At 65.2% G+C, this 16755-nt stretch overlaps 7 protein-coding genes across 7 annotated transcripts; 3 read left to right on the top strand and 4 right to left on the bottom strand.

Annotated features, from left to right (window-relative positions):
• Positions 1-165: 165 nt before the first annotated feature.
• Positions 166-2729, top strand: V1510DRAFT_414225 (WD40-repeat-containing domain protein). The gene is made up of 7 exons (XM_066933376.1): positions 166-670; positions 931-971; positions 1044-1141; positions 1190-1340; positions 1376-1837; positions 1870-2483; positions 2520-2729. The coding sequence occupies exons 1-7, from the start codon at positions 624-626 to the stop codon at positions 2541-2543; spliced, it is 1437 nt and encodes a 478-aa protein (XP_066789855.1). The 5' UTR covers positions 166-623; the 3' UTR covers positions 2544-2729.
• Positions 2730-3440: 711 nt separating this feature from the next.
• V1510DRAFT_325094 (dipeptidyl peptidase IV N-terminal region-domain-containing protein) lies at positions 3441-6949 on the top strand. Its single transcript, XM_066930795.1, has 2 exons — positions 3441-3650; positions 3782-6949. The coding sequence occupies exons 1-2, from the start codon at positions 3638-3640 to the stop codon at positions 6871-6873; spliced, it is 3105 nt and encodes a 1034-aa protein (XP_066789854.1). The 5' UTR covers positions 3441-3637; the 3' UTR covers positions 6874-6949.
• Positions 6725-7428, bottom strand: V1510DRAFT_375895 (cytochrome c oxidase subunit VIa-domain-containing protein). The gene is made up of 2 exons (XM_066931554.1): positions 7029-7428; positions 6725-6994 (listed from the first exon to the last, which is right to left on the bottom strand). Exons 1-2 carry the CDS (start codon positions 7376-7378, stop codon positions 6925-6927), a joined length of 420 nt encoding a protein of 139 aa, XP_066789853.1. The 5' UTR covers positions 7379-7428; the 3' UTR covers positions 6725-6924.
• Positions 7429-7925: 497 nt separating this feature from the next.
• V1510DRAFT_414218 (P-loop containing nucleoside triphosphate hydrolase protein) lies at positions 7926-10316 on the top strand. The gene is made up of 3 exons (XM_066933375.1): positions 7926-8146; positions 8552-8691; positions 8729-10316. Exons 1-3 carry the CDS (start codon positions 8075-8077, stop codon positions 10152-10154), a joined length of 1638 nt encoding a protein of 545 aa, XP_066789852.1. The 5' UTR covers positions 7926-8074; the 3' UTR covers positions 10155-10316.
• Positions 10317-10559: 243 nt separating this feature from the next.
• Positions 10560-11408, bottom strand: V1510DRAFT_414215 (uncharacterized protein). The gene is made up of 2 exons (XM_066933374.1): positions 11305-11408; positions 10560-11271 (listed from the first exon to the last, which is right to left on the bottom strand). The coding sequence occupies exons 1-2, from the start codon at positions 11354-11356 to the stop codon at positions 10748-10750; spliced, it is 576 nt and encodes a 191-aa protein (XP_066789851.1). The 5' UTR covers positions 11357-11408; the 3' UTR covers positions 10560-10747.
• V1510DRAFT_324815 (uncharacterized protein) lies at positions 11348-14766 on the bottom strand. The gene is made up of 2 exons (XM_066930794.1): positions 14576-14766; positions 11348-14326 (listed from the first exon to the last, which is right to left on the bottom strand). The coding sequence occupies exon 2, from the start codon at positions 14324-14326 to the stop codon at positions 11522-11524; it is 2805 nt and encodes a 934-aa protein (XP_066789850.1). The 5' UTR covers positions 14576-14766; the 3' UTR covers positions 11348-11521.
• V1510DRAFT_324789 (uncharacterized protein) lies at positions 14742-16314 on the bottom strand. Its single transcript, XM_066930793.1, has one exon. The coding sequence runs from the start codon at positions 16212-16214 to the stop codon at positions 14958-14960; it is 1257 nt and encodes a 418-aa protein (XP_066789849.1). The 5' UTR covers positions 16215-16314; the 3' UTR covers positions 14742-14957.
• Between the last annotated feature and the right edge of the window lie 441 nt (positions 16315-16755).

Below are 16755 nucleotides of genomic sequence, written 5' to 3'. Positions count from 1 at the left end.
GATCGGCCCGACCGTTGTGTGACACCGTGGCTTGCAGAATTAGTGGCTTGGTCCACTGTGCACGGCCGGCTCGGTCCACCCACGCAATGGTCCCAGTGGCCTCCAGTCCACTGTACCACTAGAGCACATTAGCATTGTGCATCCGCCTCCACCAACCACCATACATTTTTATCATCCTCGCCAAAATTTTATCTGCCTAGGTAAAACACATACACTGGGTGTCTATCCAACAGCTACCATTGCTTTGCCAGCGTTATTTTTTTCCTCGTTCTCTGTTTTTGTTGCTTGCTCCTGACGTTTGCAAATTATCGGTCCTTGCTCTCTGAAGTTCGGATTGGTTTTCGGGTTGAACGCGTGAATAAAGCATTCCGGAGAGTAACATACAGGTCCTGATAGTACGATTTTCGTGGGATTTGCCTCTTGCAACGAGGCTTCTTCTACTCTACATCGTTTCGTTGGCGGCCAGGACTAGCCAACGGATCGGAGACTGCCTGGACCGATAGCTCGAGCCATCCAGAGATCACCCTTTGAGTCTCGGACGTATCTGCTGGCGACGACGCTGCACCCAGTCACGTCTGATCTGCTTTTTGACCATCCCAACCCACACGACAGATTGGCCCACCATGGTTGAAGGCCCTGATAAGCACGTTCCGACGTGGAAGTTTGCGCAGTACGTATGCCGCTGGACGTCGGATGGATGCCCGCGTGAATCTGCGGGGCGCGGCGGGACGGGCCGCGTCGGCCGCGCGCACAGCGCGGGTCGACCGCACGGCCGCGTGCCTGGACGGCTGGCGGGGCCTGTGGCTGCCGCGGTCGGACTTCCCGGCGACGGCCGGTACCCACAGACGATCTGCCCCTGTCGCGCGGGCGTCCGCCGACGATGTGTCCACCCATTGAAGCTACTGCCACGGGCATGTGCTGACTCTACAGATGCTTTGGCGACAAGGGCGACACAGAGGATATCACGGAAGGTACGTCAATGGATGGCCGGCTGCTGCTGGCGTAGCACAATGCACACTCGGACGGATAGCTAACGGCTGCAGCTGACATAATCTCGACGGTCGAGTTTGATCACACCGGCGACTACCTCGCCACGGGCGACAAGGGTGGACGCGTCGTCCTCTTTGAGCGCAATGAGAACGTGAGTGGGGCGCGCCATTGTACGCCCGGACGCCGCTGACGGTTGCAGAAAAAGGGCTGCGAGTACAAGTTCTACACAGAGTTCCAATCGCACGAGCCCGAGTTCGACTACCTGCGGTCGCACGAGATCGAGGAGAAGATCAATAAGATTAAGTGGTGTCGGAAAACCAACCAGGCACACTTCTTGCTGTCGACGAATGGTACGCGCCACCGCCGGGCCCTGCTAACTCGGCAGACAAGACGATCAAGCTGTGGAAGATCTTTGAGAAGTCGCTCAAGGTCGTCGCAGAGAACAATCTTTCGGACGGCATGATTGGTCGCGGGTTCCGACCTCTCACGCGGTCCAACCTGAAGCTGCCGCGCATGACGCTGCACGACACGGTCATCGCAGCCAATCCCCGGAAGATCTACGCCAACGCGCACGCCTACCACATCAACTCGATCAGTGTCAATTCGGACGGAGAGACCTTCATATCAGCCGACGATCTGAGAATAAACCTGTGGAACCTGGGCATCGCCGACCAGAGCTTCAACATCGTCGACATCAAGCCGGCGAACATGGAGGAGCTGACCGAGGTCATCACCGCGGCCGAGTTCCACCCGCTGAGCTGCAACTACTTCATATACTCGTCGAGCAAGGGCACCATCAAGCTCGCAGACATGCGAGAAAGCGCCCTGTGTGACGCCCACGCCAAGAGTAAGTGCGCGCCCGTGCCCGCTGACCGCCAGTGTTCGAGAAGGAGGAGGACCCGACCACGCGATCGTTTTTCTCGGAGATCATCTCGTCGATATCCGACGTGCGCTTCTCGAACGACGGCCGCTACATTGTCTCGCGGGACTACCTGACCGTCAAAATCTGGGACGTTGCCATGGAGCGCGAGCCCGTCAAGACCATCAACATTCATGAGCATCTGAGACCGCGTTTGTGTGACACGTACGAGAACGACTCCATTTTCGACAAATTCGAGGTCGTGTTTTCGGGCGACGGCAAGTCCGTCATGACCGGATCCTACAACAACAACTTCATGATATATCCGAACGCAGCCGACGCCGTGCCCGAGGAAGAGACCGAGGTCGTCCTTCAGGCTGACAAGAGCGCCTTTAAGGCCAAGAAGGTCGGCGTGCCAATGCCGATCACGCGCTCGGGCGACTACCAGAACAATAACGGTGCCCTTGCCAGACCCGTGCAGACCTCCCGGACTATGCTCGGCGGCCTTGCCGGCAACAACACGAACGTTGTCCGCCGCGAGACCGACGCCGATGTTATCGATTTCAACAAGAAGATCCTACACATGAGCTGGCACCCGAACGAGGATTCTATCGCCATCGCTGCTACTAATAACGTAAGTCTACGGCGCTGGCCTTTACTGACCCTCCAGCTATTTGTCTTTTCTGCCTTATGAGGAGCCGCATCTTTATGTAGCGTAGTTAGTTGAGAATGATAAGGTATATACTTTACGGTCTGGACAGACGCTCGCGCATGCAGTGAAGGCGCTGGGGATTCGGGCATATGTACAATGTGAAATAGTACTGATTGAATCGACACATTTAAGCACAGCACTGGCTCTACTGTCAGTTGCGGCCATACCACGAAGAAAACACAGTTCCCCGTCCGATCAACACCAGTTAAGCTTCGTTGGGCCTACTTAGTACTGCGGTGGGAGACCACGCTGGAATCGTAGGTGCTGCAATTTTTTGGTCCCTGCGGCTGTGGCACTATCCGATGACGCCACTGCCGCTAGATGTGGTATGATGCCATCCCGCGGCTGCAGCGATCTGCGCCGTGCGCTTTTGCCTGCTGGGTATTGGCTACGCGCTCTACTTGTACAGCGGCCAGAGCTTACCGTCAGTTGCGGCCATACCCTGAAGAAAGCACAGTTCCCCGTCCGATCAACACCAGTTAACCTTCAGTGGGCCTGCTTAGTACTGCGGTGGGAGACCACGCTGGAATCGCAGGTGCTGCAATTCTTTTTTGCTGAGTTCGCGGTTTAAAGGCGCAGACGCCGGTTTCGGCTACGTGCGCTGGCCCCTGCCGTGCCGCGGACGCCCAAGAACAGTCAGCCTGCGTGGGGACCACTCCGGGTACAGTACTGTGGCGCCGGCTGCGTACAGGAACAGTGGGCCGGCGCGTGCTGGCACCCGCAGGGACACAACGTCTGCGTCAGGTGCTGGCGGCAGCCGCGTCAGTCCGCGGTCCAGTGCGTCAGCCGCAGAGCCTTATCGCAGCCGAGCTATCTGTGGCGCAGCGAGGCTGTGCGCTCCGGACCACCAGGTCGCGGAGATTGTAAGCAAGCACCTAACCCTACCAATCACGGTGCACTGTAGCCGCTCCAGCTCCCCCAAGATCTGTCCTTCGCGCACTCCGAGAGCCAGCAGAGACCTCGAGCTTGCGACAGCAGAGTCCGCATCTGCTGCATCTAGTGCTGTACTGCAGCGCTCGAGACACTGACCGCTCTCGTCTGCCACCGTGCGAAAACAAGGGCGCGATAACAGGACCATGGTTGCCGCAGGTGAGAACAACGGCGCTCGGTTATGATGGCTGGCGTTCGGCAGAGTTCGGGTGGACGGAGCTGCAGCAATAGACCGGGCCAGACGCGAGTCCCGATCACAGACGCGCGACAGACCAGACTGACTCCCGCAGGATACACCCCGCTAGACAACAAGCCGGACAACGCGTTCGGTCAGCTCTCGACCAGCGTAACCTTTGCGGACAGTGTGCCGGAAGCCAGCGCGCTTGCGGGCAACGAGGACGAGAACTACAGCCCGCGGTCGTCGACCGAGTCTACGTCGTCGTCGACGTCGATCGTGTTTGATAAGCTGCAATCCGTGTCGTCGTCGTTCAAGGACCCGAGCCAGCTCGTGCGGCAGCCGTCGTCACACAGTATCGCACCTTCGGCCAAGAACGGCAGCTCGGCAAGCTCGGCGGGCAGCTCGGTCAAGTCACAGCCGCCGACGGAGCCTGTGTCGGCCTCGCAGAAGCTGCTGCGGTCCGCATCCGCGCTTTCGACTGCCACGATGGGCTCGCTGACGGGCCTGCCGCCTGGCTCGCCGCCTGTGGCGTCGGGCCGGACGAACCTGTCGCTCAAGATTAAGAGCAAGTCGTCACAGATCTTCAAGAGCGTCGGATCGACGCCGGTGTCGGCCCAGGAGAGCGACCGGCTGCTGCTAGCGTCGCTGGACCGCAACGGCCAGTACCGCGACACCGAGGCCGAAGCGCCGGAGACGGCGGCGGACGTCGATCTCGAGAGCGCGGCGCCTGTGGCGCCCGTGGACGACGCCGAGGACGACGACGTGGACGAGCAGCCGCTGAAGCAGGCGCTGCGCCAGAAGCGCACCAAGCGGCTGATGTTCGGCGTCGTCGGCGTCCTCGTCTTTCTCTGGACGGCCGGCCTGATCTACTACGTCGTCACGAACCGCGGCGACACGCCGCCGGCGCTCGGCTTCGACGACCAGAACCCGATCGCGCTCGAGAACGTGATGGCCGGGCAGTTCTTCGCGCACAAGTCCACGGTCGAGTGGCTCGACGACGGCATCAAGACGCACGACGGCCAGTTCGCCGAGCGCGACAGCGAGGGCCGCGTCGTCGTCGGCGACTACAGCGACTACGTTGCCGGCACGCAGCAGAAGCGCGCGCCCAAGAAGACGGTGCTGGTCGACATGGCCGGGTTCGACTACCTCGGCGAGCACCACACGATCACGCGGGCGTGGCCCGGCAAGGGCCTGGCCAAGGTCCTGCTCGGGACGGACCTCAAGAAGAACTGGCGGCACTCGTACTTCGCGCAGTACTGGATCTACGACGTGGCCAACAAGACGGTCGAGCCGCTGATCGCGGACGCGCCCGAGGCCATGGTCCGGCTGGCGCTGTGGTCGCCGTCGGGCACGCACATCGCGTTTGTGCTCGACAACAACCTGTACCTGCGCGACGTCGCGGCCGGCGCCGTGCCCACCGCCATCACCAAGGACGGCGGCAAGGACACGTTCTACGGCATCCCCGACTGGGTGTACGAGGAGGAGGTCTTCTCGGGCAACTCGGCCATGTGGTGGTCGGACGACGGCAAGTACCTGGCGTTCCTGCGGTCGAACGACAGCATGGTGCCCGAGTACACGATCCCGTACTTCGAGTCGTTCCCGATCGAGAACACGTCGTACCCGAACATGGTCGACATCAAGTACCCCAAGGCAGGCTATCCGAACCCGGTCGTGGAGATGATGTTCCTCGACGTCGAGACGCTCGAGGTGTTCATGCCCGACATCGAGGGCGTCGAGGACGACACCAAGCTGTTCACGGAGGTGACGTGGATGGGCAGCTCGGTGCTGATCCGGCAAACGACGCGCGAGTCGGACCTGCTCAAGATCCTCGTGATCGACGCCGAGGCGCGCAAGGGCTCCATCGCCCGCGAGGAGGACGCCAGCGGCAAGGACGGCGGCTGGTTCGAGGTCACGCAGGACACAAAGTACGTGCCGGCGGACGAGGCCAAGGGCCGGCCGTACGACGGCTACATCGACACGGTCGTGGTGGACGGATACAACCACCTGGCGTACTTCTCGCCGCTGTACGCGACGCAGCCGGCCAAGATCCTGACGCGCGGCGACTGGGAGGTCGTGGACGCGCCGTCTGCGGTCAACCTCGACACCGGCGACGTCTACTTCTTCGCGACCAAGAAGGACCCGACCGAGCGGCACCTGTACTCGGTCAACCTGAACGACACGGCCGGCACGATCACGGCGATCACGGACGAGTCGCAGGACGGCTACTACGCCGCGTCGTTCTCGGCGCGGGCCGGGTACATGCTGCTGTCGTACAACGGCCCGCAGGTGCCGTGGCAGAAGATCATGGCGCTCGACGGCAAGGGCATGACCGAGGTCGAGACCGTCGAGACCAACGAGGCGCTGCGGCAGCGGCTCAAGACGTTCCGCGTGCCGACGACGACGTACACGCAGATGACGTTCAACGAGGGCGGCGAGGACATTGTGATGAACACGATGGAGATCCGCCCGGCCGACTTTGACCCGACCAAGAAGTACCCGGTGCTGTTCCACATCTACGGCGGACCGGGCAGCCAGACGGTGGACAAGCGCTATGTGCTGCACTTCGAGGCGCACGTGGTGTCGGCGATGGACGCAATCGTGGTGTCGGTCGACGGCCGTGGCACGGGATTCATGGGCCGCAAGTTCCGCGCGGTCGTGCGCGACCAGCTCGGCTACTGGGAGGCGCACGACCAGATCCTCGTCGCGCGCGAGTACGCCACGCGGCCGTACGTCGACGCGTCCAAGATCGCCATCTGGGGCTGGTCGTACGGCGGGTACATGACGCTCAAGACGCTCGAGCAGGACGGCGGCGACACGTTCAGCTACGGCATGGCGGTCGCGCCCGTCACGGACTGGCGGTTCTACGACTCGATCTACACCGAGCGGTACATGCACACGCCGCAGCACAACGCGGCCGGGTACGACGGCAGCGCCATCAAGAACGTGACGGCCCTCAAGAGCGCGGAGCGCTTCCTGGTCATGCACGGCACCGGCGACGACAACGTGCACTTCCAGAACACGCTCGCGCTTGTCGACAAGTTCGACCTGGCCGGCGTGGAGAACTACGACATGTACGTGTTCCCCGACTCGGACCACAGCATATACTTCCACAACGCCAACCGGATCGTGTACGACCGGCTCGGCCGGTGGATCTCGATGGCATTTGGAGGATTCTTTGTGGAGGAAAGCAAGATAGAGGCCTAGGCCACCTAGTAGGCAATGAAGTCAATTGATGCGTTATCGACAGCCCGCTGCTTAAGCCTGGCGGTGGTGGTTGTACTTGTCGTTCCAGAACAGGCTCTTGTCACCGTCGCCCCACCAGTACCTGCATTGTCAGCGGACGCCCGGCGCGTACTTACGGCTTGGCGCGGATGTTCTGGTACTCGTACTCCGGCGGGAGCTCGTCGTCCGACGGACGCTCGGCGTGCGCGAGGTGCTCCAGGTGGGCCTTCTCCTCGATGTACGAGCGCGCGACAGCGACGGCCGAGATCGGGACGGCGAGGTAGAAGGTGACCTTGAGCCAGAACGACGAGGTGCCGGCGGCGTGGTGCCGCTGGCCCTCAAGCTCGTCGAGGAACTTCTTGGCCTCGACGGGGTCCGCCTTCATGAACTGCTCCGACTCGGTGGCGTAGCCGCGGACGGCGGGACGGGCGACCCGGGGGGCCGCAAGGCGGGCGGTGACCGCACGAGAAAACAGACGGGAGGCCATGGCGATGATGGATGGATGCGTGCGTGCAGAAAAATTGCGTGCAGTGTTTCGTGAGCCGAAAAAAAATCGTCACCATAGGCTGGCCGACCGGCCTATGGCGGCCGGCGACGAGGCGGGTCGGGTCACCCGGCCGCGGGCCGGGTCGGCGGCCGCACGGCTGTGACCCGGCGTGATCGGCTTGGTAGGTCACAGCCGGTCGTGAGTGACCAATGGCAGCGCGTCGTGCTGAAGCCGTCGGCGATATGGCGCATCCGCCAAACCGCGCGGGCATAGCAGCCATTGGCCAATCAGCAGCGACCCTCGCGCCGCGTCGGTTTGGCTCGGAATGCGGGTGACCGGGTCCGCGCGGGTCCGCGCGGGTCCAGCGAACGTCGCCGGCGTCTGGCCCAGGCGCCGCCTTTTGGCTGCATCCGCTCGCACCGCCGGCCCCGGGTCCGTGACCCAAATACGCTTTCACACCTTAACTAGGAAGTCGGGTCCACGAATCCTAGCAAACACCGGACCCAAACTGAGGAGGCCCAGCCAACCAGACCTCTCGAGTCCAGACTAATTTTTTTTCCATTTTCTTTTCGCTCGCCCACCCAAACGACCGCTCTATTTTTTTCTCTTTTATTTCCATCTACTTTTTCTTTCCTCTTCCTTTCTTCACCCATTCTTCATTTCTCTCCACTCCTTCGTCTACACTCGAAATCAGAAATGTTCAGATCTGCTTTGAGACAGTCTGCCCGCGCTGGCGTTGCTGTTTCGTCCAAGAGAGTCGCGGTCTCGGTAGGTGTTCGGTCGCACGGAGGGGGTCGGTTATCGGCGTCGGAGGCTGGGGCCTACCGACGCAATCCATTGGCATCCATTGCAGTGTCTTCAGGCATGGGCACAGGCGGCTGCAGGCGCCAGGCGAGCTGCAATTGCAGGTTGCTTTGAGTGGCTCGCGACGGTGCCGGCAAGGTACCGGCCCGGCGGGGCTCGGAGGTGGACGCGGTGCCCCCCGCGCCAATTGCGCCTCAGGCACGCGCGGATAGGGCGTGCTGCCGACTACTGCCTACACTGTGATGACTTGCCGATGGATGGTGGACGGATGCCGGTGCGAGGGGCTATCCGGTCGGGCCGGGCCAGACCGGGCCACGGCCGGGTAGCAGGACCCGTGTGGGACGTGACGACATTTGCTAACATCAACAGTCGGTTCGCGCTGTCGCCAAGCGTGGCTTCGCCGACGCTAAGGCTGGCCCGACTGAGGTCTCGTCCATCCTCGAGGAGAGAATCCGTGGTGTCGCCGCCGACGCCTCGCTCGCCGAGACCGGCCGTGTCCTCTCGGTCGGGTACGTTAAGCGACGTGGGATGGTGCTAACCGAACAGTGACGGTATCGCCCGTGTCCACGGTCTCAACAATGTCCAGGCTGAGGAGCTGATTGAGTTCTCGTCCGGTGTTAAGGGCATGGCCCTCAACCTGGAGGCTGGCCAGGTCGGTGCCGTGCTTTTCGGCTCTGACCGTCTCGTCAAGGAGGGCGAGACCGTCAAGCGTACCGGTGAGATTGTCGACATTGGCGTCGGTCCCGCTCTTCTGGGCCGTGTCGTCGACGCTCTCGGCAACCCCATCGACGGCAAGGGACCTCTTGAGGTCGCTGAGCGCCGCCGTGCCCAGGTCAAGGCCCCCGGCATTCTGCCCCGTCGCTCGGTGTTCGAGCCCATGCAGACTGGTCTGAAGGCCGTCGACGCTCTCGTGCCCATTGGCCGTGGCCAGCGTGAGCTTATCATTGGTGACCGTCAGACCGGCAAGACCGCCGTCGCTGTCGACACCATCCTGAACCAGAAGAAGTGGAACGACTCGTCGGACGAGTCGAAGAAGCTGTACTGTGTCTACGTCGCCGTCGGCCAGAAGCGTTCGACTGTCGCTCAGCTCGTCCAGACCCTTGAGCAGGCCGACGCCCTCAAGTACACGGTCATTGTTGCCGCCACTGCCTCGGAGGCCTCGCCCCTGCAGTACCTTGCTCCGTTCACCGGTGCCACCATTGGCGAGTGGTTCCGTGACAACGGCAAGCACTCGCTGATCATCTACGACGATCTGTCGAAGCAGGCTGTTGCCTACCGTCAGATGTCGCTGCTGCTCCGTCGTCCTCCCGGACGTGAGGCTTACCCCGGTGACGTCTTCTACCTGCACTCGCGTCTGCTTGAGCGTGCCGCCAAGCTCTCGGAGAAGCTCGGTGGTGGTTCGATGACCGCCCTGCCCGTCATTGAGACCCAGGGTGGTGACGTGTCGGCCTACATTCCCACCAACGTCATTTCCATCACCGACGGCCAGATCTTCCTTGAGGCTGAGCTGTTCTACAAGGGTATCCGCCCGGCCATCAACGTCGGTCTCTCGGTCTCGCGTGTCGGTTCGGCTGCTCAGGTCAAGGCCATGAAGCAGGTTGCCGGTTCGCTCAAGCTCTTCCTGGCCCAGTACCGTGAGGTTGCTGCCTTCGCCCAGTTCGGTTCGGACCTTGACGCCTCGACCAAGCAGACTCTGGCCCGTGGTGAGCGTCTGACTCAGCTCCTGAAGCAGAAGCAGTTCTCGCCCCTGTCGGTCGACGAGCAGGTCCCTGTCATCTTCGCCGGTGTCAACGGTTACCTCGACAAGTTCCCCGTGGACAAGGTCGAGAAGTTCGAGACTGAGTTCATTGCCTACCTCAAGTCGAACGAGTCGGCGTTCATGTCTGAGCTGGCCACCAAGGGTGAGCTTTCGCCCGAGGCTCTGGCTACCCTCAAGTCCGCCACTGAGTCGTTTGTGTCGACCTTTGCCTAAATGCGCGCTAGAGTGTATTTAAAAGTAGAGCTCTGCGGTGCTGAGATGTTGGGCTCCGGCCTGCCGGAACAGGCCCGACTCTAATTGAATGTCGAAAGTTATAATCTACATTATATTTTGTGTACGTTTGTCATTTTTTATAAATGAAGTCAATTCAAGCTGTGGCGGTGCGTGGCGCTTGGTGGCGCTGGCACAACGGCACGCGTGGCGCGGCTGCCACCGTCGCACGTGCCGCAGATCGTAGCGTGGCTGAGCGCGTGGTTGTGTAGGCCCCGCACTGCCACGCGCGAGTCAGCCGACATCCGAGAGCGGCTTGTTGCGGGGAGCGGCAACCGCCACCGGTCGCCGCGGCTGGCGTCGTTGCACGGTGGCACCGTTCGCCGCCGCAAGAGCCGGGCGTCCGTGCCCGGGCTCAGCCGCCAGCCGCACGGCCGTGGCGCACCGCAGGCGGGCACGTCCGTGCAACCCCGTGCCAGCCGCCCGGTTCTACCGGCGCAGTGGCCCGCACTATCCTAGAACGTCGTAATACATTGCTAACAGTCATATCCCATTGCTATCCGTAACACCCCTGCGCCATCCTGCACCAGCGTGCGCTAGGCTCCCCGCTTCAGCTCCTCCAGCTTGCTCCGCACACGCGACTCAACGCGGCGCTCCAGGTCCGGGCGCAGTCCCAGCATGAACAGCACCTCCAGCGTCACAAAAAGCGGGGCCAGGAAGACCGCCTGGAAGAGGTTGTCCAGCAGCGCCGGCGCCCGCTTCTCGTGCACGCCGTGGCCGTAGAACTGCAGGATCCACGAGGCCACCCACACGCCCGCGGCAACGTAGTACGCCTTCAGGCCGTGGGTGGCCACCACGTCCGTCGTCGCGAACGCCGACCAGATCAGCAGCGGCGCCAGCACCGTGCCCAGCGGCGGGTCCAGCGCGATGTACAGCGCCGCGTACGCAGTCGACAGCAGCACGCCCAGATTGACGTAGCGGTCGGGGATGACCGAGCCCAGGAGCTCGGTAACCGGCGCCATGACCGTGGTGCTGGGCCCGGCGCCGCTCAATAGCAGGAACGTCGTCACTAGGATGAGCGGCACACACACCGTGTGGATCACGATGTTCGTCTTGTTGTCTACCGTTAGCTGCCGCCCCCCGCGCTACCTACGGTGGTACGCGCCGTAGAACGCAATCTGGTCCTCGAGGTTGAACGCTGGCATGGTGAAAATCTTTGCCGGCAGGTCCGGCCGGGCTCATTGTTTTAAGTGCGCGGGGCCGAGTTACCCGGCACATCACCGGCTGCCCTTGCCGCCCAACTCGGCAGGCGCAGCGTCGCTACAAACGCAGGCGGCGTATGCGTACGGGTACGCGCATCGTCTATTGTGCTAATTGGCCAGCTTGCGGGCGGCCGCCATCAGGATCTCGGCCGTCTGGTCGAGCAGCCGCTGGGCCTCGGCGGCCTCGCCGGCGTGCACGGCGTCGCGCACGGCGGCAAAGACCGCGCCGGACGCAAACGCGGGGTCCTGCACGGTCGGCGGCCACAGCTGCGGGCCGTACAGCACGTGCTTGAACCACGGCCGGCCGGGCAGGCCGCCGAGGTCGAGCAGGTGCTTGTCGAAGTTCATGAGCCGCGTGTTGTGGCTCCAGCGGTGGAACGCCGTGGCCGCGGTCTCCATGCCCGGCATGCGCTTGGTCTCGTCCTCCCAGGCCTTTTCCCACTGGCGCATGTGCGCGGCGGCCTCGTCGACGACGGGCACGGCCGCGGCCATGCGGCCCATGTCGAGCGTGACGCCGTGGCCGTCGGCGTACGCCGCCAGGTCCGTCAGGTACGTCGCCAGGTGCGCGCCGTAGACCGTGTAGTCCAGCGGCAGGACCATCTCGTTGCACAGCCGCAGCATGATCACGCCCACGATCTGCGTCAGCAGCTTGTGGTAGCTGTACGCGACCGCGTGGTCGTCGCGGCGCGCGTCGGGCGCGGCCGCGGGCGTGATGGCGGGGTCGCCGAAGCGCTCGATCCAGTCCAGCGAGTCGGCGCAGGTCCGCGTGGGGTAGCCGCGGCGGTCGGCAAAGCCGAGGTCGAGCGAGGCCACGCCGGCGAAGCTCTGGAACGGCAGCGTGTCGCGGTCGCCCTCGAGCGGCGGCAGCGCGCGGTCGCCCCAGAGCTTGCGCAGGGCCTCGCCCGAGCGCGGGTCGTCGAACCCGGCGAGCGTGCTCAGCAGCAGCTCCTGCAGGCCGGGGTTGCCCGACGCGCGGAACTCGGCGCCGGCCACGGCCTGGTCGAGGTTGACGTAGACCGCGCCGTTCTCGCGCAGCAGCTGCGCGTTCTGCTCGGCCCACTCGGTCGACCCGATCAGGTTCTGCTCGGTGCCGTCCCACGACGCGAAGAGGACGGTGCGCAGCGGCCGCCACGCGTAGACCTGGGCGACGTGGCCGAAGATGCGCGCGATCTCCAGCATGACAGCCGTGCCCGACATGGCGTCGGACGCGCCCACGCACCACGAGTCGCGGTGCGCGCCCAGGATGACGACCATGTCCGACTGCTCGAGCCCGCCGATCTTGCCGACGACGTCCCACATGGGCTGCTGCTCGCGCACGACCGGGTCGTTGACGAGCGTGACCACCGGGCCGCCGGCCGCGCCCGTGTACGCGGTCGCCGGGAACACGGGCTGCCACGTCGGCCCCGCGCGCGTGCCGTGGCCCTCGAGCGCGGCCAGGAAGTGCTTGGCGTCGGCCCACGACACCGGCAGCGACGGGATGTGCGGCACCGCCGTCGAGTTGCGCAGGTCGATCCGCCGCGCGGTCGGCGTCGACGCCCACTCGGGCGTCAGCACGTCGCCGGGCTGCCAGTTGCGCAGCGCGACGGCCCCGCGCTGCACCGCGTCCTCGGGGATCGACCGCCCGGCCGGGTACGACGGCTCGTCGGCCGCGAGCTTGTCGCGGAACATGATCACGCCCACCGCGCCGGCCAGCTCGGCCGCGCGCACCTTGAGCGACTCGTGCACGACGCCGTACCGGCACAGCACGACCGCGCCGGCCACGGGCACGTTGTCCGCCTGCAGCGCGGCGAAGTCGCGCTCGGTCGCGTAGTTGGCGTAGACCAGGTGCCCGGTCACGTTGCCGGCCGCCGACAGCGCGTGGAACGGGAACGGCCGCCGGTGCTTGGCGTGCGGCTTGCGGTGGCCGTCGCGCCTGTCGTGGCCGGCCGGGTGGCCGCCGCGGCCGCCGGCCGTGTCGTGGTCCTTGTCGTCGTCGCCGGCCTTGTCCTTGTGGTCGTCGTCGTCGTCGTCGTCGTCGTCGTCGGGCTCGCCCAGCACGGCCTCGTAGTACGGCTCGTGCATGACCAGGCTCTGCCGCGACCGGTCCGGGTGGTTCAGGTACACGGCGTACTCGTCGGCCTCGACGACCTCCAGCCCCATCGCCGTCATCTCCTTCTCGAGATACTCCTTCAGGATGTAGTCGCCCTGCGTCCCCGTCATGTGCGGGAACTCGGTCAGCTGGTCCATGCGCTTCGCGAGCTCCTCGTGCGAGACCTTGGACAGGAAGAACTGCTTGAGCGACTCGACGTCGTACTCCTGGCTGCCGCTGGGGTACGGACTCGTGCCGTCGTTGACGCCGAACGGGATAATCCCGGCCGACACCACCAGCAGGATCACCACCGAGAACAGCAGGACAAAGGCCAGCCGCCGGATCAGCATCGGGTTGCCCCAGCGCGCCAGCCGGGCGTCCAGCCAGAGCTGGAACTGGTCGAACGCGTACCCGGCCCGGCTCCACTGGGTCTTCCACCGCACCGACAGCGGCGTCAGCAGCGGGATGTCGGGCACGCGCACGCGCGCGAGCGACCCTGGGATGTGCCGCAGCTTCTGCAGGCCTGCGCGCAGCGACGTGGCCATCCGGGCCGAAACTGTGCGGCGGTACGACGGCGCGGCCATGTCCGCGGGCTCGATGATCTCAAACTGCTGGATTTCGCGCCGCAGCTCGGCGTCGCCGTCCGACACGAGCGACGACAGCGACGCCCGTGCCGAGTCGGCGGCGGCCGCGTCGTCGCCGGCGAGAAAGCCCTCGCGCTCTTCGGCCGTGGACGGGCCGGTCCCGCGAGGGCGCGACCCGGACCCGGACGGCGCGCTGCCGAGCTCGCTCTCGTCGTACGACGGCGGGACCGAGTAGAGGTATAGATTGCTTTTTTCCGACATCTGCGGTCAGCGTGTGCGGCGAGGAGGCCTGGGACGGCGTTTGGCGGCGTTTTGGCCGGCGCTGCGGCCAGACGGCGGCGGCGGCGGCGCGCTGCGGGCGCGCTGCGGGCGCGCCCACGGCTCCGGCCGGCCGGCGACGGTCGCGCCCGCTGGCCGCGCCGGCCGGCCACGTCGGCCGGCTGCTGCGAGCGCCGCCGCCGCCGTCGCCGCGGCCGCCGTGCCGCCGCCGCCGCTCTGTCCCCCACTCACCCTCAATTCGGCGTTTGCCCGTGGGCTGCCGCGGAACTCCTGAGCCCCTCGATTCGCTTGCGGGCTCGTCCAGCGTCACCTGACGTCAGATGCTGTGTTCTGGCCGACTGAGCCGTGGATCGCGGATGGGGAGGTGTCGGGACAAGGGCCTAAGTACAGTTTTGCAGATTAGCTGCTCGTTGTTGAGCCGCACGACAGGGTGACACGGCCGCGCACGGCCTTAGTTGACAGAAATGCTAGTATACATCATAACTACGGGGCCGCGGGCACGCCGGCGGCTACATGGTGGCGGCGGCTAGGTGCGGCTATATGGTGGGGGCGGCGGTGGCGCGTTGGGAGGCGGTGCGCCTGTTACTCGGTAACAGGCGGACCCGGTCCGGCGCTAGGCGCGCGTCACGGTGACCGTGCGCAGCGTGTTGAGGGCCGTGTTGCAGCCCGGCGGCGCGGCCACGGTCTGGCCGCCGATCACAATCTGGTAACACAGTCCCGACGCGGCCGCGGTACCCGTCGTCGTCGCCTGCGTGGTGTTGGCGTAGGGCACGGCCAGCACAGCCACACCGGTAGCACGCGGCACCGCGGGCGCCACCGACGCCCCCGACACCGTCGAGAGCCGCGTGGCGGTGCTGCCGTCGGCCTTGACCGTCTCCTGCTCGGCCACCTCGACGTTGACGACGACGAGCGGCGCGTCCGGGATGTCGTAGTCGCGCTCGATCTCGCCGACGACGGTAGTCTTGACGGCCGGCGGCTGCGGCGAGCTCGTGGCCGACGCGGCCGCGGTCGTTGGCAGGCTGGCCAGGGCCGACGCGGCCACGGACGCGGTCGCTGTCGGTTGCGACCCGACTTGCGACGCCGTCCGCGACACCGTCAGCTCTTGCTCGGTCGTGTCGACCGCGCGAATGTAGAGCGCGCGGGACGCGGCCACGGTGTGCGTGGACGTGACCGAGAGCGCGGACGTGCTGGAGGGCACGGGCGTGCTGGAGGGCGCGGGCGTGCTCGAGCGCGGGGGCGAGCTGGAGAGCGCGGAGGCGCTGGGATGCGCGGGCGTGCTGGAGAGCGTGGCCGTGCTGGAGAGCGTGGCCGTGCTGGAGAGCGTGGCCGTGCCCGAGTGCGCGAGCGTGCCCGAGCGCGTGGCCGTGCTGGAGAGCGTGGCCGTGCTCGAGTGCGCGGGCGTGCCCGAGCGCGTGGACGCGCTCGAGTGCGCAAGCGTGGTGCTGTGCGCAAGCGTGCTCGTTGGCGTCTCTGCGCCCGTCGTGTGAGTCACCGTCAGCGTCTGTGTGCGCGTCTGTGTCGTGGTCGCCTCGGACCCGGTCCGCAGCGCCGCCACGTCGGCGGACTCGGTCTGCTGCGCCACGGCGTCGGCGGACCCGGTCCGCAGCGCGGACTCGGTCACGGTGCTGACCACGGTCACGGTCGCGGTCGCACTCACAGTCACAGTCACGGTCGCGTCCGAGCTGCGTCCAGCTCGCGACGACGACAGCATGTCCTGCGGCAGGCTCGCCGATCCGCGCACCCAGTCGCCTGGCGCCGAGACCGATCTAAGAGGCGTCACCGTCGCGGCCGCGGCCACGGCGCCCGCCACAGTCGCGTCCACGAACATAAGCATTGCGGCCAGAACGGCCAGCACAATCTGAGCAAGCATTGTTGGGATGCCGTCAAGGCGGCCCGCCCCGCCTGATGTACTCGCGCTCAGCCGCCCGATCGCCGACGTCAGCGGCGATCGTCTGACCGGCCACCTGACTGCTAGTATCCGGCCGGGCCGGCGTGCTTGGACCAAGTACGTCCGATCTGTCACCGCCCCTAGATCTAAACTGAGCGCCCCCTGATCTGCGAAGGCTTGGCATGGAACGATTTCGGCGTCTGGAACGTCGCCTGCGCCTGGGCAACGGTCGGCCGGCGCCGCGGCCGCACCGCGGCGCGGCAGCGACACCCGCGAGCCCCGGCGCCCCCGGACGCCACGGTCCCACCGCCGTCGTGCTGCCAGCCGCGCCCGCGCCGCCGCCAGCCCGCCAGAGGTCACCGGCCGGACCGGCTCAGGGGTTGGGAGTTGTGATTCAGGTCCGCCAGCACAGACCTCCTTTTTTGGTTAATGGGGGGCTGTCACGGCAGACGCGTCACGGCGTTGCCATGGCGACACTAGCGCGGCTGTTCGTCGACCGCCGCACGGCGTGCGGCTCGCCCGC

The sequence above is a fragment of the Dipodascopsis tothii genome, assembly GCF_038497935.1.
Source record: "Dipodascopsis tothii strain CBS 759.85 unplaced genomic scaffold V1510scaffold_9, whole genome shotgun sequence".
Taxonomy (NCBI): Eukaryota; Fungi; Ascomycota; class Lipomycetes; order Lipomycetales; family Lipomycetaceae; genus Neoaidaea; species Neoaidaea tothii.
Note: the sequence above shows the minus strand (reverse complement) of the source record. Positions and strands in the feature narration are given on the sequence as shown.